At 44.5% G+C, this 27,059-nt stretch overlaps 1 protein-coding gene across 1 annotated transcript in view; it reads left to right on the top strand.

Moving 5' to 3' along the window:
* The window catches only part of LOC102442729, a 118,235-nt gene that overhangs the window by 48,834 nt on the left and 42,342 nt on the right, over positions 1–27,059 (top strand). The window contains 2 exon segments of the mRNA XM_006083757.3: positions 16,852–17,035; positions 22,425–22,507. Coding sequence (XP_006083819.3) covers positions 16,852–17,035; positions 22,425–22,507 — 267 coding nt within the window.

Genomic DNA, 27,059 nt, shown 5'->3' with positions numbered 1-27,059 from the left:
CCTTTCATTCTCTCTAAAAATCAATAGAAAAATATCATCAGGTGAGAATTAACAAAAAAAGAAAGTGTTCAATGGTCAGGAGACCATTTTCTCCCTACCTTTATTGATAGGGAAACAGGCTTGAAGAGGTTGTCACTTAAATAGCTAATCATGGGGGAATTGGGCGTGAACCCAGGCCGTTACCCAAATGCCAGTGTTCTTCCCACTGCCCCCCCTGCAGAGATGCAGCAGCAGGCTTCTGTGAGGCCTTCTGAATGTGCAAGTCCCAAAGACAACAGATGTGTGGGAGAGAGTCGGGGTGGACTGGCAGAACACAGAGAAGTGGTGGAGGCTAGATCTTGGAATCTGAAATGCCAAGTAAGGAATGTGGACTTTAGGTGAAAGGGACTCTGTGGAAGTCTTTAACCAAGTGGCCACCAGGTGAGATCTTGACACATGAATCCTCAGAGAACCTCTGGAAAAACCATTGCTAGAATACTCTTAGCAACCTATACCTGGATAGCCCAGATCCCCATCCAGCGCCTGGATTGCTGACTTGAGAGTTCAGGCCAAGCATGTCGAACTCACGGCCCTTGGGCCGCATGTGCCCCACAATGAATATTTTTGCAGCCCACCAATATAATGGTATGTAAGAAATGTTTTAATACAAACCTTGTAACTTAATTTTTACATTATCCTGTTATACATAATTATTAATAATGAACTACAACGTTCGCTAATGACTGATTACCATAATCGTGTTGCATTCATTTCCCTTATATGCCTTAAAAGCGCAGGCACACCATTTCTCTCCACTAATACTAGCAGCGAATATTTTAGCAGCCAATTGCCATGTCATTCATTAGTCTTGGACTGACTTGTTTGGTGTGCACAACAGGAAGTATTCTGCTTTCAAAGAACAAGAAAAATAGGTTTATTTGCGTTATGCTTATTAATTTGTGCAGTTATTCAGTGTCTGGTAAGTTAATGTTCAAGAAGAAATACTAATTTTTATTAAAATGTTCTATTATTTTATGTTAACAATGACTCATTTATTTCTGCCTTTTGTATTCAGCAGATCTCTATGGAAATAAACCTATGTTTCTATGAAAATTGAAGCTTTTGGTTTTTTGCGGCCCACATAAACTTAAACCTTGTTTATTTGGCCCGTGTTAGCCTTTGAGTTTGACATGCTTGGTTCAGGCCCCCTTCACCAGAGCAAACTGGACACAGCTTTCGGGGCAGGTGCACAGCCCCAGACAGCTTTTGCCTGCAACTTGGCCCAGTGTGCATTTCCCACTTCATTGCTAAGGTGATCTTGTAAAATCTTGTCTGATGCCTGGCTAAGGTTTTGCCTTCATTGCTGTTACTTGCCTGCTCATGTGGAAACTCTCCCAAATAGGGAAATGACTTATTCTCTATGAACTCTTGCTAGCTCTGAGCAGTCATCACTTTTTCTAAGTGCTTAGAAATTATCAGTTTCAGACCCTATTCCTGATTTTGCTGTGGTTTGAATTCAGGGTCTCAAACTGTAGTCAAGAATTTATCCTTTTTGCTTTTTCTATAGTCAGCTCAACAGATTCCTCCAGAAAGAGAACACTGGTTTTCTAGACTCATGGAGAGAAAGTGGCCACAGATCTGCTCTCCGTCAAATCTTTGTTCCGGCCTAGGCAGGATCCAGGAGGCCTATGTCTGGCAGCCTGCCAGCACGCAGACCCCACCCAGCCACTCAGCTCTGACTTTGTTGCTCTTGGGTCTTGGATTCTCTATTTCTGCTCTCTCTTGGTTGCCACAACCCATAAAAGAAAGGATTGCAGAATAGTGAACCACCGAGGAGACAAACGCCCCTCCCTGTGACCATGGGGGTCACAGAAAGAGCACTGGTTTTGAAGTTAACCTGGTTGTTAAACCCACTCACTAGTTCATGATCTTGAGCAATGCCCTTCAACCACCAGCTGCGTTTCCTCAGCTGCGACATGGAGATAAAATCTCCTAACCCTACAAGATTATTTATTGTAAGGCCTAAATGAGATGATGTACATAAAGTATTCAGCCCGCGTGATATATCCAACACATGTTTGGCCTCTCCACTACATCCAGAGCAGGCCCCAGCCCAGAGCTGGCTTAAAGCGGCTCCTGTTCCTATGACCATGAGCAGACAGGTTCACATAATAATCTCACATCTATGCATGGAAGTGAGGAAACCACAACACAGCTTCTCCTGTTTCCTTTATCCCTTTCTTGATACTTTATGATGTTATTTCCTCACGATCTTGCCCCACATGTGTGTGGCATCCCGGATTAAACTGCATCATAAAGATAACCAGTCAAAAGCTTTGTTCTTTTTCTCCTTTTGGACAACCTGGAGGAGGGGTAAGATATTTTATGGCTCCCAGGTTTTCCTCTCAGTGACTTGCATTTTAAATGGAAGCATATTTATTGATCATCAGCGGTTTTCTGTGTTAAATAAAAACACCTGATCAGTGTCCAGTGTATTGCACATGACTGTTGCTACCCCTGTGATTTTTTTTTAATATATTTTATTGATTTTTTACAGAGAGGAAGGGAGAGAGATAGAGAGTTAGAAACATCGATGAGAGAGAAACATCGACCAGCTGCCTCCTGCACATCTCCTACTGGGGATGTGCCCGCAACCCAGGCACATGCCCTTGACCGGAATCGAACCTGGGACCCTTCAGTCCGCAGGCCGACGCTCCATCCACTGAGCCAAACCAGTTTAGGCTACCCCTGTGATTTAATTTTAACTCTGTAATATAGAGTGAGTATAAAGAGAATTAAATGCATCATGATCAGGTAGTACTGCATAATCTGAGATAAGGGGGGAAATTAAGCTGTAATAATTCTATTTAAGGCCGTGACAGCTCCAGTTCTGAGTCTTCTGAGCTTTAGGAAATACCATGAGAGCCTGAGTAAATTTTAAATAATCCCAGCATGTTACTTTAATCTTGGGCTCACAGATGATGTTTATTAATGAAGTAGAGTGATTTTAATATATGTTCATGCACAGTTCTCCAGCCTGGTCTGAAACATTGTTCATTTCACATTTCTAATTTAAATTTTTTTTTCTGGGGGTGTTGGATTATTCCATCAATTGTTTGGACCAAAATGAGTTTTTCCTTATCCTGTGAGGTTTCAAGGGTTTGTGGCTACACATGTGTTAACATTCAAATCCTTTCAAAAGAAGGCACTGTTAATAACAAATCATCATTTTTCTTATCCTTATATGTCTACCTTGGGATGTGGCTTAAATGAAGTAGACTCTAGACAGGTCTCTGAGGGGGCAGTTTCTATGACATTATTCTTGCACTAGACTTGACTACGCCAGGTTAGAGGTAAACAGCACTTAACCGATGAGTGACCTTCGCATTGAGGCTCTCAGACCAATGAACCCTGCATTCTGGTTTTCATTCTACACCACTACTGCTCATATATACAATGCTATGAAAAAATGGGAACCGTTACTCATGTCCCCAGAAACTATAAGATGCCTCCCACCTCTTTCCATGTTTTCTCATCCTTTTCTCCTTCCCCCTAGCTGAAGATAAAAAGAAAACAAATCAATAATTATTTATTTAACTTTTTTATTATTTCGTTCTACTTTGTGCTATTCCTCAAAAAGAGTTGAAGTTGCAAACGATGTATCCAACCAAGAATTAGTACCTACAGTATATAAAGAAGTCTCAGAACTTAAAACACAAACAGTCCATTTGGGAAATGGGAAGAAGACACCAAGAGACATTTCACCGAAGAGGATATACAGATGGCAAAGAAGCACATGAAAAGACATTTAACAACATTTGCCATTAGGGAAATGCAATTTTAAAACCACAAGAAGGTATTACTATATACCTATTAAAATGACTACAATGAAAACTAATGACAGCACTAGATGCTAGAAAGGATGCAGAGAAACTGGGCTGCTCAGAATTGCTGGTGGGAACATATAATGGTACAACCACTCTGGAAAAGGTTGGCACTTCCTTGGAAAAGTAAATATGTAAAACAAAACTACCTTACGACCCAGCAATTGCACTCCTGGGCATTTATCCCAGAGAAATGAAAACTTACGTTCACACAGAAACCTGTACACAATGTTCATTACAGCTTCAGTTATAATGACTAAAAACTGAAAACAATCCAGATGTCCTCCAAGGGCTGAATAGTTAAACTATGATTCTCCCATACCGTAGAACCTGACTCAGTAATAAAAAGAAGCTACACGTGACAACTTTGATGAGTCTCCAGGAAATAATGCTGAGTGAAAAAGCCAGTCCTAAAGTTTCCATATTGTATGACCCCATCTATATAACATTCTTGCAAAGATCAAATTATATAAATGAGAACAGATTAGTGGTTGCCAGGGGTTAGGGTTGGGGGTGGGAGGACAGGAGGGAAGTGGGCATGGTTATAAAAGGGCAACCTGAGGGTCTTTGTGGTAAGGGAACTGTTAGGTATGTCTATTGTGGTGTGAATACATGAGACCTCCAGTTGGGTGAATAACACACACACACACACACACACACACACACACACACGCAAATGAGTGCATGTAAAACTGGTGAAATCTGAACAAGATTGGTATCTCAGTATCCTGGTTGTATGATCTTATATAATAAAAGGCTAATATGCAAATAGACTCAACTGCAGAACGACCGGTCACTATGACACGCACTGACCACCAGGGGGCAGACATTCAACGCAGGAGCTGCCCTCTAGTGGTCAGTGCGCTCCCACAGGGGGAGCACCACTCAGCATTAAGGATGTCTGACTGCGAGGGCTCCTGGACTGCAAGAGGGTGCAGGCTGGGCTCAGGGACCGCCGCCCCTCACCGAGTGTACGAACTTCATGCACCAGGCCTCTAGTATAATAATGCAAGATGTTACCATTGGATCACAGAACCCTTTTTCTTTGTTGGGGCTGGTAGGTGCCCATTTACTATTACACAGAACAGCTACAGAAAAACTAATCTAAACAATACTTGAAATTAAAAGAAAAATAAAAACTTTTAAGAAAAATGTTCCCACCTGGACTACTTTTTTAGTGCTTGGGGAGAATGGTTAGCTTTAAGGTAGTTTTTCAACTCTAAATTATATCTTATATTGCAAATGGAAAGATCATCTATCATTTACATAATCAGAATTGACCATTGAATACATTAGACATGTAAATTTAAGGTATTGTTAGAAACAAACCACAAAAATGAAATTGCATTAAACTCCATAAAGTATTTACAACCTAAGAAACCCATATCCTTTTTTTTCTAAAAATATTTTTACTGAGAGATAATTGACTGAGATATATTCTTTTATTCCATTCTCATAAAATTGGTACTGTGGTCATTATAGAAAAGAGGTCTTGTTTACAGCCCAGTGCTTGGTTAATAAAAGAACCTTGGATAATAGAAAGGAAGTGGTCCCTCCAGAGTTAGTGCTGACCCATGGTTCTCCACTGATGCATAAGAATCCCATTGCCCTGGGATGGCTGGGGGAAATTACAGTTCTTACGGCCTCACTGCTAAGAATTGTTAACGATGACATCAATGTGGACCTCACTCGGAGAGATACCAGGAAGTACTGACATTGAAACATTGTCTTCCTCTTTCTCATTCCTCCCAATGTCAATCTTAGGAAGAATTTCAGTTTCAGGCTCCCTGTTCCTGCAGCAGGGCCAGGAGCAGCCCTGGTGGTGGAAATGGGCTAGCAGGCTGGTCAGGTCTCTTCCCCAAATGCCATGGCTGTTAACCTCAAGGGCAAAGACCACAATCCCCCCCCCCAGATGAGCTTACAGAATTAGGAAAATGGCTTCCTGATTCCTACAGTGATCCCTTCCCATTCCTGAGTCATCATTAGTCTTAACACGAATAATGCAAAAAGGCAGCTAAGCAGTTTAAATTTTATCCATAAAATTAAGCCTTGTGTTTCACCGCAGCATTTAACTCCATGACCTATTTTATTGAATCTCTTAGCAGATCTTGGACAGTTTCCTTGGGTGTAAATTACCATGAAGGAAAATTGAAAAAGTATCAAGAAATGGGCAAGGATATTAGTGCAGAATCAAGGAGTCATCAAGCTTCAGTTGTTCTGCAGATTTTGAAAAAAGAAAGAAAGTCTCTTTTCAATACAGTTAAAGTGGAAAGAATTGATTTGATTAACAAGATTTCACCTTTCTTAGGCCACCCGCTGCCTTCTGCATTGTAATGTGACTCAATTTAGATGCCCCCTCCTCCAGAAAATCTGCTCCACCTGTTCAGAGCCTCTTTGGGGCTCCCCATGTACCTTTGCCTGCATTGACCACCTCGTGGTGACTGTCTGTCTCTCCCAAGACTGAAACCCCCTTGAGGGCAGGGCTCCCACTTTATTTCAGAATTCACGTGCTGGTGCACTGCCTGCCTTAAAACACATGCTAAGTAAATGAATGTGGTCCCCTCTTGCCTTAAGAAGAGCAATGGTGTTTGTGGTGAAAACAAGAGAGGCAGGGATATATTCAACTGATGTTTCTAGTGTGCCCTTCAACCAGGTGTTTGCCTGAACTGGTCTCTGTCTCCTATATTATTAGCTCATTTGAATCAAGTGAAGAGATTGCAGAACAGAGAGGTTAAGCAATTTGCCTCAAGTCACACAGCTCATAAGCAGCAGGGCTGAGTCTCTTACTCAGATGTGCCTCTGTCTGCTTGCCTTCACATTCCTGCCACTAAAAAGCCTATCTTGAGAGGACAACTGAAATGACAGATTGCCAGGGACTCCTTGTTCCTTATAGGAAATGAGGCTGCTTTGCATAGCTTCCACACAGAGAGGTTGCCCAAGGCAGTATTTCGAGCTGCTTTCCCATGACTCCTTCAGTGGACTTTATACCAAGCCAGAATTGTCTGATTACAACCTGCCCCCCACTGCCTTTCTTTCTTTGTGGAGTTCCTGCCAGATCTAAGGCCCCCAAAGAGACGTTTCTGAGGAGCCAATACCTTCGCATTTTGGAGTTCCGGTGAGTTCTTTTTAAAACATACCAACTCTGCAAGGACATTCATTCTATTCAGCAGACAGAGAGACACAGCCAGGAATTAAATGATGGAAAACAGAGACACGCAAAAGAAAAACATTATAATACCCTGAAAGCACGTAGGACCCCAAGGAGCCAGCCACCCCATGGGAGGCTTTGTCAGTACTCAGATAAACAGAAGGCACTCCCAGCTGACCAACACTAAGTACCTGAGACTCAGAGAAATGACTGTAGCAAACAGGGCAGTAGAGAGAGACAACAAAGCAGTCCTTTCTATCCAGACAAAGAAGGGAAGTTTAAACTCCAGGAAATATTGCTGCTTTGTTGTTTACTTTGCCAAGTTTTTAGGAAGTTGCACACAAAGAAAGCAGGACATTTGGAAGTGAAAGGCAGAGAACCTCACACTGACAAGCTCAGGCCCTGAAAGATCTGGAGACCAGTGCTTGGTCGCACGCAGGAAGAGTTTGCTGGTTGAAAGAGCCTTGGCACAGAAAGAGGGAAATGAAGGGCAGACAGCTGCACACGCCGAGGGCACTGAAGAGGGAGAAGGATGGTTACACTTCCGGCAATGGCCACCACCGTCCCAGCTGTGGTTCCAGAGGGCCACCAGTCTACTTTGGGGTGATGAGAATACCTGGATGTATTCTTCTCTCTCCTCCAGATGTCTGTGATCCAGGCACACCGTGGCCTATGACACTGATGGGTGCTTCTGGCCAGCAGTGCACAGAGCAGAGCAATAAAGAGGCAGTCTCAAGTCCATTTGGGCCAAAAGAGCAAAGAGCAATCTGGCTGAAGAAACAAAACAAGAAGAAAAAAAAAGAGAGAGAGAAACTTGTTAAATAAGCTTGAAATCTGATGAGGAAAATAGAAGGGTGCCAGAATGGCTGCGAAGCCTTAATAGCCTCAGCCAGGTCATGTTCTCCAGGCTTAGCTTGGAGGCCAAGTTTAGTCAAAATAACCTTTTTTTTAAAAGCATGCAGATCCATTTAGTAACTGGGGTTCTGGTCTTTTTTTTTTTTTTTTTCCCCAACCTGCTTATCATCACTCTGGCTCCTTTTCCTTGGACTGCTCCTGATGGTTCTTAATTTATTTATTTATTTATTATTATTATTATTATTATTATTATTATTATTATTATTATTATTTTGCGTTTCAAGGCTTTGTTTTCTGGCCAGCACAACCACAGAAAGAAGAAAATGGACAGAAGGGTCCATGAAGTGGGTAAGGCCTGGCTGAGCCTGTGCCCACAGGGACACTGAGCTTTCTGAGCAAAAGCCCAGAACTTGTGGGACAGGGCAGGCAAGGCCAAGCATTACCCAACACTTCTCTCAGTTGTTTTGACAAGTGTAGCTTTGTTTGAAATATGTATGCCCGTTCTTAATAAAATGCTGATAAATGTGCCGAAGCATTCTCTGTGGAAATAATGAAGTCTTTACACTTTGAAATGCTATTAAGTCTTACTTCATGGTTTGTGAGGCTGCTAGCATTTTAAGCAGCAGTAACATTTTATTGCAGCCCAGTCTTGCAAGGGGAGATGGTCTCATTGTTCAGGTCAGCTCTAGAGGGGGCGGAATCTCTGTCACGCACCACAGTGACCTGGTGTGGGGCTCTGCATAGACAGAGGCGGAGATACCTAGTGGCACCCTTCTTAGACCTGGCTGACCTAGGGTTCTCAAAACCTCAGGGTCAGTCATCAGTACAGGGCAATAGAGAAAGTACAGGCAGACCTGGGTTTAAATCCCAACTCTGCCATTTTCTGGTGGTGTTTCCATGGGAAAATCACATAACCTTTCTGAATCTCCATTCCTGTTCCAGTTATTATTACTGCATAACAACCACCCCAAACTTAGTGGTGTAAATTGACCATTTTGTTACGCTCAGAGATTCCGTGGATCAGGAATTTGGACAGAGCACAGTGGGATGGCTTGTCTCTGCTCCAGGATGTTTGGGAACTCAGCTGGGCGTGACGGCACCGCTGGGAGCAGGAAGCATCTGGAGACTTCTTCACTCTGGCAGTTGATGCTGGGTATCAGATGGGGTGTTAACATTGACTGTAACACGTCCATGTGACTGCGCTGTGGGGTCTCTCAGCATGGGCTAGTTTGGGCTTTCACGGTCTGGTAGCCAGGCTCTGAAACCAAGTCTCCCCACATCACAAAGTGGAAGTACATGCATTTTTATGACACAGTCTCTGAAGTGACACAGTATCACTTTCTGACACTGGGTAAAGCACTTAGCAGTGCCCACCCCGGTCCAAGGGGAGGGGCACACACTTCACCTCTTGGTGGAGGAGTGACCAGGTTCTAGAGGAGCATACAGGCTGGGAGATAAATGTTCTGACCATCTTTGGAAATGCAGTCTACCACAGCTCTGTCCTCTGCTGACTCACCAGGCCAGGGAGTGGAGGAAGGAACAATTGCTGAGCACCAGCTAAGTGCCACAGCTGTCCATATGTTATCTAATTCTCATTAGTTTAAAGTATAGTATTTAAATAATGCTGTGATCCAGGAGAATAGACGGGATAGTGGCTACCTCATATATTCTCTCAGATGGCACAAGCGCAGGATGGCCAACAAGAAAGCAAGTCATTAAGTTTCTGTTCGTGTCACATCTGCTAATATCCCAATGGCCAAGGGAAGTCTCATGGCCAAGTACAAAGTCAAGGGGTGGGGACTCTGCCTCGTGAGGTCATGGTAGAGGTGTGGGTGTGTAATCTCATCATGGCAGACAGAGGATTAGACCAATAGTTCAATCTACCATAGCCATTTTCTAGAACAAAGAAAATTGGATAAGGATATTGTGACATTATAGCTAGTGTTTAACAGTATAATCTTGGATGCAAAACACCCATATAAAATAGTAGGTTATGAAATTGCTAATGAAAGAATAATTCAATATGACCAGGTAGCATTTATCCTAGGTATTCAAGGACAGTATACCATAAAGATATCTATTAATATATCGCATTACTAAGACAGTATATTTTTATGAAACCTAAATCATCATCTCAATACACACTTAAAAGTCATTCAATAAAATCCCAACACCTGCTTGGGTGGTATTTTTTAAGCTCTTTTTAAATTAGAACTATAAGGATGCTTATCTGGCATGATAAATAGTGGCCTAACACTTCAGAAGCATTCCCACAGAAGCAAGGAAATGAAAAGGATGCCTACTCACCACTATTATTTTCCACGGCATCAGTCAAAAGTAAGAAATATGGTTATAGAAAGGATACCCTGTTTTTATTATTTTCAGGTGATGTTACCATGTTCCTAAAAAAAAAAAAAAATCCAAGAGAAGAGTTTGAAAACCTATTAGAACTAATCAGTTCAGTAAGGTGGCCCAGATTCAAACTAAACAAACCGAAGTACAGAGTGATCACATCGTAAGGAATATAACTGTTGAATCACTATGTTGTATACCTGATCTAATATAATATTACTAGAGGCCCGATGCACAAAATTCTGGCAAGAGTAGGCCTTCCTTCCCCCGGCTGCTGGTACCGGCTTCCCTCTGGCACCCAGGACCCAGGCTTCCCTCCAGCTGCTGGCAGGTACCCAGGACCCGGGTTTCCCTTGCAGCCCCAGCTTCGCCCGGAAGGACATCTGGAAGGACATCCAGTCTAATTAGCATATCGCGCTTTTATTATTATAGATATGTCAACTATAATTTTAAAAAGGTAGGGTTTTCTAAGTAACAGTTTTAATATAATGTAATGAAAAAATATCCTATATAATAAAAGCCTGCTAAGTGTCCCACCACTTGTTTGACCATTCGACCAGTCGCTATGATGTGCACTGACCACAAGGGGGCAGATACTCCGGTAGGTTAGCTTGCTGCTGGGGCCCAGCCGATTAGAACTGAGTGAGACAGGCCGGACATGCCCTGGAGCCCTCCCGTGGTCCCTCTCCAGCCCCAATCATGCACTGGTGGAGTCCCTCAGTCTGGCCTGTGCCCTCTCGCAATCCAGGACCCCTCGGGGGATGTCAGAGAGCTGGTTTCGGCCCGATCCCCGCAGGCCAGGCCAAGGGACCCCACCGGTGCACAAATCTGTGCACCAGGCCTCTAGTGTATATATAATAAGACCTGAGAAAAAAAGATCCATTCACAAGAGAAACAGCCAAGGACACAAGTCCCCAGGGCTAACCTAAGCCAGAAACATGAAGGGCGCTGAGGGCAGCAGCTCTGTTCCTCTGCTTAGAGACCCGACTAAGTGGAAATATAACCAGCTCCTCACTGGCACCATTGTTTATCGATTGGCTTTCCAGTGAAAATACCCCTGGCTATTTTTCTTTATTTAACTTGAGCAGGTATCCCAAAATTCTCCTGATAAACTAACCAGGCTATTTTTCTTTATTTAACTTGAGCAGGTATCCCAAAATTTTTTAAGTGATTAAATGAATGTGATTCTGACTCTAGACAGCATAATGAAACATAAAATCTCTCAAAAAAGAATATATGCTAAGGGAAAAACAGTTGGGGGGGGGGGCAGATTATTTAATAAAAGGAAATGGAACAGTCACTTAAGTAGGGGGGGGGCAGATTATTTAATAAAAGGAAATGGGACAGTCACTTAAGTATGTGAAGAAAAACATCTATTTCATTTCCTACCTTCTATATTTCAGTGAGTATAATATTTCTGATTATTTCTTTATAAAGCATCCCATTCTTGTTTCATGGATGGGGATGTCATCTCTTATCTCTCTGACATTATTTGGAGATTTTTGAAATGTCCTGTTGCTCTCTGCATTGCTTTTGTGTCCGAGTTCCTTTTCTCCTGGTGGTGGTTTTGGTCTCTGCCACTCGTGATCAGCACCGTTCTAAAATGTGTCTCTTCTTAGGCTCTCCACTCATATTTTCAGGTCAGGCTGCAAATGCTGGCTGGAGGCTCTGGGTGTGTGGGTGAAGCTGGTGGGGCTCATGGCCATAGGACCAGGTCCTAGGTCTAAGACCCCCAAATGTGAGTATCTGTAGCTGTCTTCTCTTGGGTAGGCCTATTTCCCAGAGAGACATCTCCAGTCTTTATAGTGGGAGCCAAACTTAGTCCTCCTCTCAACTGTGCCTGTATCTGGGAGTCAAGAGTCTTTATGGCCCGGCCAATGTGGCTCAGTGGTTGAGTGTCGACCTATGAACCAGAAGGTCGTGGTTCGATTCCTAGTCAGACACATGCCTGGATTGCAGGCTCCATCCCCAGTTTGGGGCATGCAGGGGCAACCAATCAATGATTCTCTCTCATCATTGATGTTTCTCTCCCTCTCCCTTCCTCTCTGAAATCAATTAAAAAAAAGAATCTTTCTGGTCCAACCTCAGCAGAAAGCAGACCTATGGCCTTCAGCCAGGATGGGAGAAAAAGGTAGGTGATTAGATCTAAGGGCTCCTTAGGCAAACTCTCGACTAGTTCCAGCCCTCGGGCGCCCCACCCAGAGAGGTTGCTGGCTCCTGCAGTTCCTGAGCTGCTCTGGGCTCTGCCTAGCAGGGCACCTTCCCTCTTACCACCTTCCCTGCCTGCAGACTCTGCTTGCTGTCACCATTATTCATCAGCTTTCTAGCTTCCAAAATTTTGTTCACTTTCCATCCATTGTTGTCTACTTTCTCACTCACTTTGCCCTTGTGATTTCATACTTCTTTTATTCCTTTATTGCCATTGTATTAGATTTTCCACAGGGGGTGGAGATAAACAAAGAGCTCTATCCACCTTATTAAACTCACAGCCATGTATTACTATGGTAACCTCAAGGTAAGGACAGTATAACTTCATACTAAGCAATGTTCTGGGCATGTTACCAGAATGAAGACAATTATGAGCCCTTAGGGAGCCATCAGTCTCATGGGAAAGACTAAGGCAAACAGATCATTATCATACAAGCGCCGTAATGGAGGTGTGTCTGGGTAGCAGTGGGGTCACCAGAGAAGTACCTGCATCTAACAATTGGAAGAGGGGAGGTCACAAAAGAGGAAAAACTGGGATTGTGGAAGAGGAAAAAGGCTTGAACTCATGACCATTCAAAGGGCAAGAAGGAGTTTTAGCCCAAACTGTTATTTTTATTGACTCTCCTCCCCTGAGTGCTGTATCACAGCAGTGATTTCTCAGCATACGACCTGCCCTGTCAAGACGAGCTAAACCATCACAGGTGGCACCTGAGTATCCAAGTGCCTAGCAGAACCACCTGGAAGGGACCCTGGTGCCTCACACCCTGTTTTCTTCAGTAAAACAAAGACAAATGTGAAGGTTAAATGTATGTAAATTGCCCAAGAGAGTTAGCACCTAGCAGAATCTAGTTCTCTTCTAAAAGGGAAAGAGAAAGAACTTAACCAGTTCCATGTATAACATGGGACTCAGATGTGTAGAAATATAACTTTCTTTGCTTTCTACAACACTCAACTTGCTCTTAAGCCACCATTTCCATGAATATTAAAAAAAAAAAAATTCTACTTCAAGATAACTATTTTCAGATATTAGGCTTACTCTTACAGTGTTTAATCAAGTTAATCTCTTCCTGCCTACTTCCCCAAGATTGAGTTAAGCTTCGTAGGAGCATATCATCCTGGCATCCGAAAAGGGGCATCTGGCCCCGAATGCCCTCTAGCCAAGGGGGCTGCCCTCGACCTTGGCACTGGCCTCTGTCCTCTGTGCCTCCACAATGGAAGCCTCCTCAGCGTCCCGTGGCTCAAAACTAACTACCGCTGCTGCCTGGGCCCTCCATGGTACTCCCAACACCATGGTTCCTGCCTTTGGCTGCACACTCGGTGCCCTGTACCCTATCTCCCCGCAAGTAACCCTGCTGACTCTCCTCAGCCTCCTTCACTACTCCTCTCAAGGAGCCTGGGGAGTTTTTATGGATCTCTGCCATGCCCTGCTGCAGCTGAGAGGGACTTGGAGGGCAGGGGAGGGGAAGTTTTCTGAAGCCCTCTCTGCCCATGCGTGCCACACCACCATTGCTGCTGTGTTGGCGCTGTATTGGCACAGGGCAGTGCAAGATGGTCTCCTCCAATTCCAAGTGGGAAGCAAAATACAAGCCACCAGATCTGCAGTTCCCAACCTAATTGGGCCTCTTAACCAGGCCCTCCCCCACCCACCATGCACCAGGTTTTGTCTCTGAAGGATAAGAGGGTGTAAGGAGCAGGTCTCCACTTGTGTCTAAACTCCATCACCACAAGCTTTTCTACTAGGCTCTTCTCTATGTCTGCAGCTCACTCCTCCACCCTCAGCCCAGAAAGGGCCTTTCTTTTCCATTTTCATAGTCTCTCCTTCTTACTACTCTGGGTTTTAGTAAAACTGTGTGCTCTGACTCCCTGGGCTCTGGTTTTTGTTTTTTGTTGGTTTTTTTTTTTGTTTGTTTTTTTAAGGGTAACTTTTGGAACTTAAATATTTCTCTCTCAACAAAGTCTGACTCTTACAAATGAAAGCTTTAGCCTTCACAGTGTTCCTCTGAACATGAGTTTTAGCAGCCAGTGCTGGAATTCAGAAGCTGGATGTCCCCTTTCTATTCTCCCCTGGTTCTGCCATCCCCCTGGAGCAGTGAGTGCTGCTGCCTCTTGAAGGAGGGCCCTAGGCAACCAGGTTACCAGGACTGGGAAAATGCCTCAAAGAACCTCCAGCTTCCAGGGGCAGGCTGCACTTCGGATCATCTCCCACTAAAACAACAATAAATGGTGGATAGAACATTTGCAAACCTCACTTTTAAAGCTGAAAAGTGTGGATGTCTCCGACCAGCTGAGAGAGAAACACCTGTAACCATGGAGATCAGTAGGTTACTAGAACTCCAGAACCACTGATGTCTTACAGACACTTGCTCACTTAGCATTAAATCAATGGCCATAGAGGCCAAGAGGGAAACTGTTCAAAGGCTGGAGCCTGCCAAGCTGGGGAGCCTTATGGGTGACTTCCCACACATTAAGCTGGACCTCTAAGGAGCCAGGGTGAACTGCATCTTAACCCACCGCCTTTCCCCAACCCTAGAGGACTTCACAGAAGCCTTGTTGCCTCGGTACTAAGGCAAGTAGGAGAAGAAAACAAAAGGATAAAACATTGCCAGAAAAAAATGGTCACACATCAGCCTTTGCTCAGATTTGCAACTTTTTGCCTGGATTGGCCAAAGAAGCTCAAACCAAGAGCTTGATTTAAGGTCATCTGTGACTTATACTCCAGGTGCCTGTCAAAAGCAAACATGAAGCCTTTCTGGAAGAAAATATATGTATCTTAGGCCTGGGGAGCCTCTACAAGTAACTAGTTAGAGACATTGACCAGCAAGCAGTCAAAAATAGGCACAAATGAAACAATATAAATAAAAATGAAACAATATAAATAAGAAACAACAGGCCACAAAAACAACCTGTACAGACTTTGAAATCGGCATTGGTCATATACAGATTTTAAAAGTTATGCTTTCGCCCTGGCCGGGTGGCTCAGTTGGAACATCGTCTGTGGCAACAAAGGGCCTGTGACAACAAAGGGTCGTGGGTTTGATTTCTGGTCAGGGTACATGCCCAGGTTTCAGGTTCCATCCCCAGGTTTCAGGTTCCATCCCCAGGTGGGGAGCATATAGGAGGCAACTGATCAATGTTTCTCACATTGATATTTCTCCTTTTTCTCCTTTCCTCTCTCTCTAAAATCAATAAAAACAGCCTGGCTGGCATGGCTCAGGGTTGAGTGTTGACCTATGAACCAGGAGGTCACAGTTTGATTCCCAGCCAGGGCACATGCCTGGGTTGTGGGTTCGATCCCCAGTGTGGGGCGTGCAGAAGGCAGCCAATCAATGATTCTCTCTCATCATTGATGTTTCTTCCTCTCCCTCTCCCTTTCTCTCTAAAATAAATAAAAGGGTTTTTTAATTTAAATGTGATCGGTGTATCAAACAATAATATGGTCTATTAAGGTTAGGGGGATAAATAGACTTAAAATATCTACAGCAATAACATGTAAGGAGATATTAAATGGAGTTACAGAGTTCTGAAGTCCTTGTGTTGTTGAGGAAGAGGGTAAAGGTCTTAATTTACTTTGGATATAAGACTGCATATGTAAGTTTTAGTCTGAGAGGAAAAAAATGAAATGAAGTCCAAAGACAGGCAGAAAAGGAAAAAAAACATAAAGCTTGTGACAAAAAAAAACTCAACATAAAAGATGGTAGCTTGAAACTTAAATATGTTAACATTTACATTAAATGTTGGTAAATTTAATGTTCCAGTTACAAATCAGTAATTGTCAAACTTGACCAAAATATTTTTAAATTCAGCTATTTACAAAAGACGTGTTTGAAACATAAGCATCGGTAGGTTGAAAGAGAAAGGTTATTAAAAAAAAATACCATCTTACCTAATAATAGACAAACATGTAAATTGACCGTCCCTCCGCTACGCTCACCAGCCAATCAGGGGAGTATGCAAATTAACCCAACAAAGATGGCGGTTAATTTGCATACGTAGGCACGAAGTGGCAGAGTGAAGACTGAAAGCTCGGGCCAGAGCAGCGAAGACTGAAGGCTCCGGCTGGAGGAGCGAAGGCCTGGGTCCCGGGTGCCGGAGGAAAACCAGTGCCGGCAGCCAGGGGAAGGGAAGGCCTATTGCACGAATCTCTGTGCGACGGGCCTCTAGTGCATATATAAAGCTGTTGAGGCTACATTAATATCAGACATAACGACTTTAAGTCAAGAAGTATTGTTAGAGTTAAAGATGCTCAATTCACATAAAGGTATGTAAGAGTAATAAATACGTAGGCAGTAACATATCCTTAAAATAAGGATATGCCTAAGGGAGCTGGCCACTCAGCAGAGAATGCCAGGCTGAGGCACGGAGATTTTGAGCACCTGCCTGAATTCAGGCAGGTGGCGAGCAACACCACTGTTCTACTTTGCCTAGGAACGTACCAGGTGATCGGGGGTATCATCTCTCCTGTCAGTGACAACTACAGGAAAAAAGACCTTGCAGCTGCCCACCACCGAGTGGCCATGGTCCGGCTGGCCCTGCAGACGTCCGACTGGATCCGGGTGGACCCCTGGGAGAGTGAGCAGGCGCAGTGGACGGAGACGGTGAAGGTGCTGAGGTAACAGTGGGCATGCTTTCCTGAGATAACCCGGGGCCATGGGACATGTCTGCAGGGCCCGGGGGTGAAAAGTGGGGATGGAGTGTTGAGTGGGGCTTCAGCCAGGCCTTCACAGCCAAAATCCAAGAAGTGCTTCACTCTAGAGCAGTGGTTCTCAACCGTCTGGCCCTTTAAATACAGTTCCTCATGTTGTGACCCAACCATAAAATTATTTTCGTTGCTACTTCATAACTGTAATGTTGTTACTGTTATGAATCATAATGTAAATATCTGATATGCAGGATGGTCTTAGGCGACCCCTGTGAAAGGGTCGTTCAACTGCCAAAGGGGTCGTGACCCACAGGTTGAGAACCGCTGCCCTAGAGGGAGAGAGAGACCAACAGGCCCAGGATCTCAGAGAGGTCCTGAAGAAAAATCACAAACCACTGCCCTTTGGGATGGGCTTTCTGGAAACGCCCAGTCTTGTTTCAGCAGGTTGTATGTATCATCAGGCTCCAGTGCCACCACTGTGTAGCTTTAGGCACTCACTGACTTTAGGCACGTGACCTAACTTCTCTGAGACACATTTCTCATTTGCAAAATGGGGACAATAAATCCTAATTAGGATTTTAAAGATGGAAATAACTTTTCTGACCCAGAACCACATAAGAATATTCAGTAAGTGGGACCTTTCATTATTGTCAGCATTGAGTAGGTTGAAAACTGTGGGTACATAATAGCTATCTTTTCTAATTATACAAGTCCTGGGTTCTATAAATCCAGACTTTAAAATGGGGGAGCGGGGTGAGAGGGCCTATGAATCTAGAACTAGTTACATGACTTTTTTTTCCCTTTTGGAGTTGCTGTTAGTATTCAGGGTAAGTAATTTGCTGTGTAAAAGCCCTGGCAAGCCCTGCATGTTAGGACGATGGGTTAGGCTTGTGTCTGGGAAACGTCACTGAGAGTTTGCTAGAGAAGCAGGAAGCTTTTCATTTTTTACTTATTTTCAAAGTCACTTGGGAGAAAAAGTTGGAGTAAACAGTTAGCTACATACCCTGGTGCTTATTATTTACCTTCTGGGGGGGAAAGAACCAGCTAAAGCGTTCAGCAGTTCCAGTGCTACTTCAGAACCTGCTGCCAAGTTAAAAGGAGAGCAAATATGAAATAATTGTTAGGACATGTGCTCTCTCTTTTTTTAACAGAAGGAATGAATTTCCACCTAGATCATCATTCAGAATAAGCCCTATAGTCAGCTCTCATTCATCTAGGATAACAAGGAAATGGAAACAAAACAATAGACAACCCAACAGATCATTTAGCTTGAGACGTAAGCAGAAACAGATAGATGCTGTGGAGTGTGGCCTAGGGCCCCGCTTTTGGAGCCCAGTTTACTAGCTAAGTGACTTGATGTAAGTGAGTCAGCCTCTCTGAGCCTCAGTTGCTCACCTAATAATATGGGGGTGACACCACCTACCTCACTGGGGCACAGTGTGAAGTAAGTGAGATAGCGTAGGAAAAAACACTTGGTTTCTGGTAGATGCTTAATGTTTGCTACCTTCCCTGCATCCCTAACACTGGCCTGTAATTTATCCTCAAAACAGAGAAGCCATTCTTGGATAAATAGGAACTGACCACAGTACTACATCATATTACTAGTGCTTCTGCTGAAAAATGCAGGTGTTTGCTAAATTTTACCAAACACATTTTTTTTAAGGACCTTGGCTGCACATTGAATCATCTAGGAGCTTTCGAAAGTATCAATGCCTGAGTCTTACCCCAGGATTTTTAAGAGTTCCCTGGTGATCTTAACCTGTGGCCAGATTTTTCAGGCTTTTCATTAATACAGAGATCTGTCCAAACCAGTGGTCTCAACCCTGCTGTAGGAATCACCTGGGAAGCTTTTTAAAAAAAATTCTAAACACCCCCCGCCCCCCCCCCCACACACACACACGATTATGATACGTCTGGGTTGGGGTATAGGCATGGGTAATTTTTTAAAAAATATATATTTTATTGATTTTTTTTACAGAGAGGAAGGGAGAGGGATAGAGAGTTAGAAACATCGATGAGAGAGAAACATCGATCAGCTGTCTCCTGCACACCCCCTAATGGGGATGTGCCCGCAACCAAGGTACATGCCCTTGACCAGAATCGAACCTGGGACCCTTGAGTCCACAGGCTGACGCTCTATCCACTGAGCCAAACCGGTTAGGGCAGACGGGTAATTTTTAAAAGCTACCCAAATGATTTATTTTGTGCAGTCAAGGTTGAGAAGCCCCTGATACAGATAGTCAACACCATTTTATTAGGTAGCTGATTATCAGATATGTTTTCAATATTTGGAGTGAGCTTCATCTCCACTTTTATTCATTGCATTAGAAAATTTGTTTGATTACTAATGTTTATCTAAAACTACCAGAAGCTCTTTTTTTTAAGGTTGAAAATCTGGTTAATTGTAAATTTAGGTGATTTCTAGAAGGCATGATAAATCCTTTGCTCCATTTAATATCTTCCTGATAGAGTCAACAGTGGATTTCCATCATAGTAACAGTGACAAATATCACTGTAAAGTAAACTCACTGTGGGGCTTATTGAGGATTCTTTTTCTCCTTATCAGGTTGTTTATTTTTAAGTCTAGGCCAGCTTTCATGTTTTTAGGGCATCTGATAACTTATATCTCACTCACCTTTTCCCCATGTTGTGGGAGGAGAACCCTGGTCACGTGACTTGATATGGTCCATCATCATCTCATGTACCCCTTCGCAAACATGATCTTCTGTTGTCCTCACTTTACAGATGAAAAAACTGAGGTTTAGAGAAGCTAACTTTATCATAGTCACACAACAAGGAGGCAAATGATGGAGCCCCAGTCTGTTGGACCCTGAAGCCAGGCTCATGGCCATCTTCAAAACCAGGGATCTGCAGGTGGGAACACCATGTGGCTGACTTTGCTCCTGCCACAGTGACCCTTAGATCAGGTGTCCCCAGAGACTATTGGGGCTTCTTAGGACATAGAGAATGTGCTCCTAGGGTCAGTCCTCAGGCTTAGGGCGAGGCACACCAGGGTACCACTCAGGCAGGCAACAAGAGGAAGTGATGGCCACTTCCCACAGAGGCAGAGTGGAGATCTCTGAGGAAGAGGCATTCACACTGTAAGTAACCATTTGCACACCAGAGTTTAGAGATCTAGCTAATACTCAAAATAGGTTAACTTGAAGTAGAAGCTTCAAGGTAAGTAAACTAAATGACAATCAGTACTTTTATTGATCACCTAGTGTGTGTACTAGGTGCTTGCATGTATATAACATTTAATCAACTCAGCAACTCTGAGAAGTAGGTGGGTTTAGTCCCATTTTACCGATAAGGAAATGGAGGTTCTGAAAGGGTCAGGGACATACTCAAAGTCCTGCAGTAAGCAAGCGGAAGTGAGACCCAAACCTACTTCAATCTGATGTGAGATTTCAGACTAAGCCAGGAGTGAAACTGTAGAGATGAAGCTTACTAAAACCAAAGCAGAAAGGCAATATGGGAGCACAGCTAGGCCTTAAGAAAATTTAGCTGAGTCTCTGAGATTATCAGGAAGGACTTTGGACCAGAATTAAATGTATTCTTTATCCACTCCTTCTATCATTCCTGAATTTAGCTGACTCTGGGTGAGCAGTTCCTGAGTAGTAAGACTATAAGGATGAATTAGATGCGCTCCCTGTTCACAATCTTATGGGGAAGATAGGCTGACAACAATAATAATAACAGCTAACATTTATTGGGCACTTTCTGTGTATGGGCCGGTGCTAAGCTCTTCAGTTAATCCTCATAGCAGCTCTCTGGGATGGGGCTGTCATTATACCCCATCCTACAGATGAGGAAACTGGAGGCAGATTGCATAAGAAACCCAGCAAGATTGCACAGCTACAAGCTGGAGCCAGAGTTCCAACCCAGGCAGTCTAATGCTAGAACTTCATCTTTACACTGAGCCCACCCCCAGTAATAATCAGCATTGAGCCTCTTCCCCAGCACTTGGCAGGGTAGAGCACTTCCTTCTTCGTGTTCTTGGGATACTCAGCGGAGATGAGGCCGGCATGAACTTTCATGACCAATTAACAGACAAGGTCAGTGATGCTCCGAGGGTGTTAGTTACCCTTCCAGGATCAGACATGCAGGAGAACCTAACCTTGAACCCACCTGCCCTGGCTGCAAAGCATATGCTTTTACCATCAGGCACTGCTCCCTCTCAAGTACAGCTCTAGTTAGTGCATAGTACAGTAGGTAGGAGATGGAAGATCAAATTGATATGACATAGTGATTATCTGTGTCTGATTTTTTTTTAAAAAAAAGAAGAAATCTCTTGATTTGCAGAAGACAGAATGCTAAAAGAGCCACGCATGCCAAATTGGTGAGGCTAATCATATTTGAAATGCTAACGTGTAACGAGATTTGCTCTGTGTGCACACTGTTCAGTGCACTTTGCATGTACAGCTCTTTTAATGTTCATAACCACCCGTTGGAGGCAGGCACTGTCATTATTCCTCATCACACAGATGCTGAACCTTCACACAGAGCCCTGAAACCCTCGCTCAGGGATTCACAGCAGGCCTGGTGGGGAACTGGGATCCAACCCAAGCAGCCTGGCCTGGAGCCAGACTCTTAGCCATCACTCTCTCTAGTTCTAAGATAGTAACTTACGATAAGAGTGAGCATCTTTTTTGGGATTGAGCTGTGGGCCAGTGCCTTCTGCTCATTTACCTTCACAAAAGTCTAAAACAGTGATGGCGAACCTTTTGAGCTCAGCGTGTCAGCATTTTGAAAAACCCTAACTTAACTCTGGTGCCGTGTCACATATAGAAATTTTTTGATATTTGCAACCATAGTAAAACAAAGACATATTTTTGATATTTATTTTATATATTTAAATGCCATTTAACAAAGAAAAATCAACCAAAAAAATGAGTTCGCGTGTCACCTCTGACACGCGTGTCATAGGTTCGCCATCACTGGTCTAAAAAGTGGGTTTTTATCCCCGCTTTACAAATGAAAATTTGTGTTTTGAACTCAGATCTGTCTGATTCTAATAGCCATGTCCTTAACCCCTACTCATTCTTTTTAAAAAGTGAGATATTGAAAAAAAATGTGAAGAGTAGGAATATGCTAATTTCCTCCCCTTTCATGCTGGGCTCACAGAAGGCCACAAACTGTCTTGGATAGGCCTCTCTGGACGACCCCACAGTGTCTGCTTTCTGTCTAGCACCTGGCACAGGGCCTGACACATAGTAGGTCCTCAGCAAATAATTGTGGAATGTGCTACCTAAAATGGACAGAAGCAGGCTGAGACGTAACATCTGGGAGCCCCTGGGTGGCTTTGGGGGACAGTAGGCCGCACAGACACACCCTGAGCCTTATGTTTACAACACAGGCATCATCACAGCGAACTACTCAGATATCTGCCCCAGGAGGAAGGTCGGGGCCAAGGCAGAGCTGTCTCCCCAGCACCCGCAGGTGGGTACTGACCCCCTCCTCTGTGGGAGGGAGAACCTCTGGGGCCTGCCTGGTTGGGGTGACGCTTCCCAGGCTGAATGGTCAGATTAGTCAGTCTGCCACCACCCCTTGTAAATCATTATGCTAACTTGGGATTTCCTGCCCCAGAGGGGTTTACCTACCCTGTGACTTATGCTTGTGACATGGATTACAGTCAGGGCTACACAGGGATAAATGGGTGAGTGGTGCTGGGGTTCTTTTAAAAGCCTTAGCCTTTCTGTTCTGTTGTTTTGTCCTTTTTGTTTTTTTCAGGGTGCGTGTGTTTTTTTTTCTTGTTGAATACAAAATGTGCCATTATAACCCTTAAACTGAGAAACTAATACAACAGTGTAACTCAGTGGTTTACTCAGGAAAGAAGACCTGTTTTTAAGGGAATTTAAAGTTGATTTGGATTGTCCTTTCAGTTTGTAACCCTGGGTTTGTACCCTGTTGTCAACTCCTGGTGTATGATCGAACCTTGTCAGCTATGATTTCAGAGTACCTTCTTTCTCTAATGGCAGCTATGGTACTGGGGTGGGAGTCAAATGCAGGGCCCCCTCTTGCAAACAAACAGGAACACCAGGTGATGGGAGGGCAGGACTTGACACAAGAGGGAATTAATTACTTTCCCAGTGGGCTGAAATTCCAGCAGCCCATCTGCAGCTCTCCCAACTTTGGTTGGTGGGACACTATCTCCAGATCAGTCGGGCTTGGGAATGTCATGGTTAAACAAACCTAAAATGGTTTCTTTACTGCAGGCCTTTTCAGAGCCTTTATTATGTTCATGAGCATTGTGACCCCACAGGAAAAGGAAATAGCAGCCATTGTCATGTTTTAGTCATGAAACTCTTTTTGGTGCATGTTAGTAATTCTCACAACTAGTGCTCCCCAGAACACAGACTGGGAAACAACCTTCTAAAAGGACTTGAAAATGCCACCAGGCCCCAAAGGTTTCATGCGGTAGTCCCCAAATGCCGGTCAAAGGATCCCTCGCAGCAGAATCACCTGTGAGGCTTGTTAAAAACACGAATTCCCAGACCACACCCCAGACCGCCCAAGTGGGAATGGCTCCTGGGAACCTGGGTGTTTCACGGTCACTCTGGGGACAGGCTTTACGGCCAGTTTGGGGAACTGTGTACTGGAGCAGGAATCTAAGAAGGAAGGAGTTATAGAGTGTCCTGTGTAACCAGCTTATACAGTGTTTATTATATTCTTCTGCTCTCCGCCTCTCCCCCTGACTGCATGGGCTCTTCCCCCTGCCCAGGTCATGAGCACAGGAGTGATCATTCTCAGCCTTTGCCTCCTTTCTGAATCATCTCTGGCTCAGCAGTCACTCCGAATAGGGGTCTAGAGATGCTCACTCAGCACTGCCCCGGACCAGGCTCTGGGCTCCGGCTGAGAACAGAGATAGCCTGCCCCCACCCTAGACCTGAGCTGGAGACAGGCTGTAAATGGTGATGAGTCCAGGCATAGAATAGGAAGGCTGCCTGGAGGAGGAGACACTTGTACCGAGACTCATAGGATCAGTAGGTTATCTGGAATTGGGGGCATTTCTGGGCAGAAGGGCAGCTGAGCAAGGCACAAAGGCAGGAAACAGCATAGGTGCTGGGCACTCCGTGCCTCTGGGGAATGCTGGAGCCTCCAGTGAGAGGCCGGGAGCCCCCCGTGATGTGGGAGGCATGCCCCACTGAGGCTCCCATCTTCTCGCACGTCACCTCTGCACATGCTTCCAGAATCCCTGTCTTGGCTCTTTACCTGGCCTGCCCCTCCTCCCCTTCCCATCTCGGCTCCCCTTGAGGCACAGTTTGGAACTTACCTTCCCCGTAAAAACAATCCCATTTGCTTTCATTGAGATGGACTCCTCACTCCCTCTGCCAAAGCTCACAGCACTCTCTTTTGGGATTTATTTTTCTAAGGATTCCTAGCCCATTCTGCTTGGCCCTGTAACATTGGGGTTTGTCTTGTATCCCCTTCTTTCTGTCCAAACCCTAAATCAGTGATGGCGAACCTATGACACGTGTGTCAGAGGTGACACGCAAACTCATTTTTTTGGTTGATTTTTCTTTGTTAAATGGCATTTAAATATATAAAATAAATATCAAAAGTATAAATCTTTTTTATACTATGGTTGCAAATATCAAAAAATTTGTATATGTGACACGGCACCAGAGTTAAGTTAGGGTTTTTCAAAATGCTGACACGCTGAGCTCAAAAAGTTCGCCATCACTGCCCTAAATGCTACTCATCTTGTTCTCATTTAAAGTAACTATTAAAAAAGGAAGTTTACATTGAATGAAAAGTGGGCTTTCAGTTGACCAGAATGTATCAGGGGCTTTAAAATGTCCATGCCCCTGCCCGGCCAGTGTGGCTCAGTGGTTGAGTGTCGACCATGCACCAAGAAGCCACTGGTTTGATTCTCGCAGGGCACATGCCTGGGTGGGGTTGAGTTGGGTTGCAGGTGCTCACGGGACATGCAGGAGACAGCTGGTCGATGTTGTCTCTCATCGATGTTGCTCCCTCTCCTTTTCCACACTCTCTAAAAATCAATAAAAATATTTTTTTTTCAAAGGAAGAGGGAAAAATGTCCATGCCACTTGCTTGATATAGTTCCCACCCCACCTTCTCAGGAATCTAGCTGAGGAAATAATTAGAAATCAGGACAAAGATTTATGCAGAAAGATGTTTATCACACAGTTTTTATAATGGCAGAAAATAAAAGCAACCTCAGTGTTTAAATATAAGGGCATGTGTAAGTAAATTATACTGTATACCTGGATGAAGAATCTACACAAAAGGTTTTCTTGGTTTGGAGAAATGCTTATGAGGTAAGTGGGAAAAAACAGGATACAGTCCTATATATATAATCTCAAGTATATAGAAAAATATAAATATTTTAAACTATACCAAACTATTGATGATTTGTAGAAAGCAGAATTATTATTATTATTATTATTATTATTATTATTATTATTACTAGAGGCCTGGTGCACAGATTTGTGCACTGGTGGGATCCTTCAGCCTGGCCTGCACCCTCTCGCAATCCGGGAACCCTCAAGGGATCAGGCCAAAACCGGCAGTCCGACATCCCACGAAGCAGCAGGTGGCCAGGGAGGAGTCCGAGCCCGAGCGAGGCACTGTGCCACTCCCGCTCTTCCCAGCCCCTTTACGCCTGCCACCGCCACTACTCAGTAGCACTAAGGCAGAGGTGGGAGAAGCTCATGCCGCTACAGCTGCACTTGCCAGCTGTGAACCCGGCATCTGGAGCCTGTCAGTCAGCTAAGCAGCGCTCCCACTGTGGGATCGCACTGACCACCAGGGGACAGCTCCTGTGTTGAGCGTCTGCCCCCTGGTCGTCAGTGCGTGTCATAGCGACCGATTGTTTGGTCATTTGATTGTTCGGTTTAAATATATAAATAAATAACTAGAGGCCTAGTGCACGAAATTCGTGCACTCGGGTGGGGGCGTCCCTCAGCCCGGCCCGCGCCCTCTCACAATCCGGGAGCCCTCAGGGGATGTCCAGCTGATGGCTTAGGCCCACTTCCCTGTGGGAGCGCACTGACCACCAGGGAGCAGCTCCTGTGTTGAGCAGGATCGGGCCAAAACGGTCTCTCCAACATCCCCAGAGCGGTCCCGGATTGCGAGAGGGCGCAGGCCAGGCTGAGGGACCCCACCGGTGCATGATTGCTGGGCCAGGGAGGTACGCAAGAGGTTGGCCAGCTGGGGAGGGACTGCAGGAGGGCTCCAGGGCATGTCCGGCCCCTCTCACTTAGTCCCAATTGGCCGGACCCCAGCAGCAAGCTAACCTACCGGTTGGAGTGTCTGCCTCCTGGTGGTCAGTGCACATCATAGCGACTGGTCAACTGTCTTCCCCCTGGTGGTCAGTGCGCATCATAGCAAGCGGTTGAGTGGCATTAGCATATTACGCTTTGATTGGTTGAACAGACGACTAGACACTTAGCATATTAGGCTTGTATTATATAGGATTATTATTATTCCTGCTTTTAACACATATCTTCTATATATTCCATAATTGACAGAGATATGTTTGTAATCAGGAAAAAAAATTGTAGAGCAATTAAAAGAGGAAGATGGAGTTTTTCTCAGCATAAGTCTGGCTTTTGATGAGGTGGCTTGTATGTTACTAGTGACATATTTCTAAAGGACTGTTTGTGTGCTGTGTATTTTATTGTGTGCTGTTCTACGCTGGGATTGCAAATTATAGGCTGAGCTCAGCATTTTCTGGCTGCCAGAGCCCTGCTTTGCCCATCACTCCTGTGATTTGCAGTCCTCCTTGGCCTCACCAGTCATGTGGATTGCTTGCTGCGTCCTGGGCTACATGGGTGTCACACTGGGATGGAGGATGCCTGGGTCCTTTAACAGCCGACTGTGTCTGTCTTTTGTGAAGTTGGTCCCCGCCCTGGGCTGATGGGGCTGAGCACAGCCCAGTGACCTTCAGAGGACTCCCTTTCCGTATAACCCGAGCAGACACTTCATCTGATTCCATTTCACACTGACTTGTCTGGCTAAGCTAGGT

The sequence above is a fragment of the Myotis lucifugus genome, unplaced genomic scaffold, assembly GCF_000147115.1.
Source record: "Myotis lucifugus unplaced genomic scaffold, Myoluc2.0 scaffold_8, whole genome shotgun sequence".
In the NCBI taxonomy this organism is placed as follows: Eukaryota; Metazoa; Chordata; class Mammalia; order Chiroptera; family Vespertilionidae; genus Myotis; species Myotis lucifugus.
Note: the sequence above shows the minus strand (reverse complement) of the source record. Positions and strands in the feature narration are given on the sequence as shown.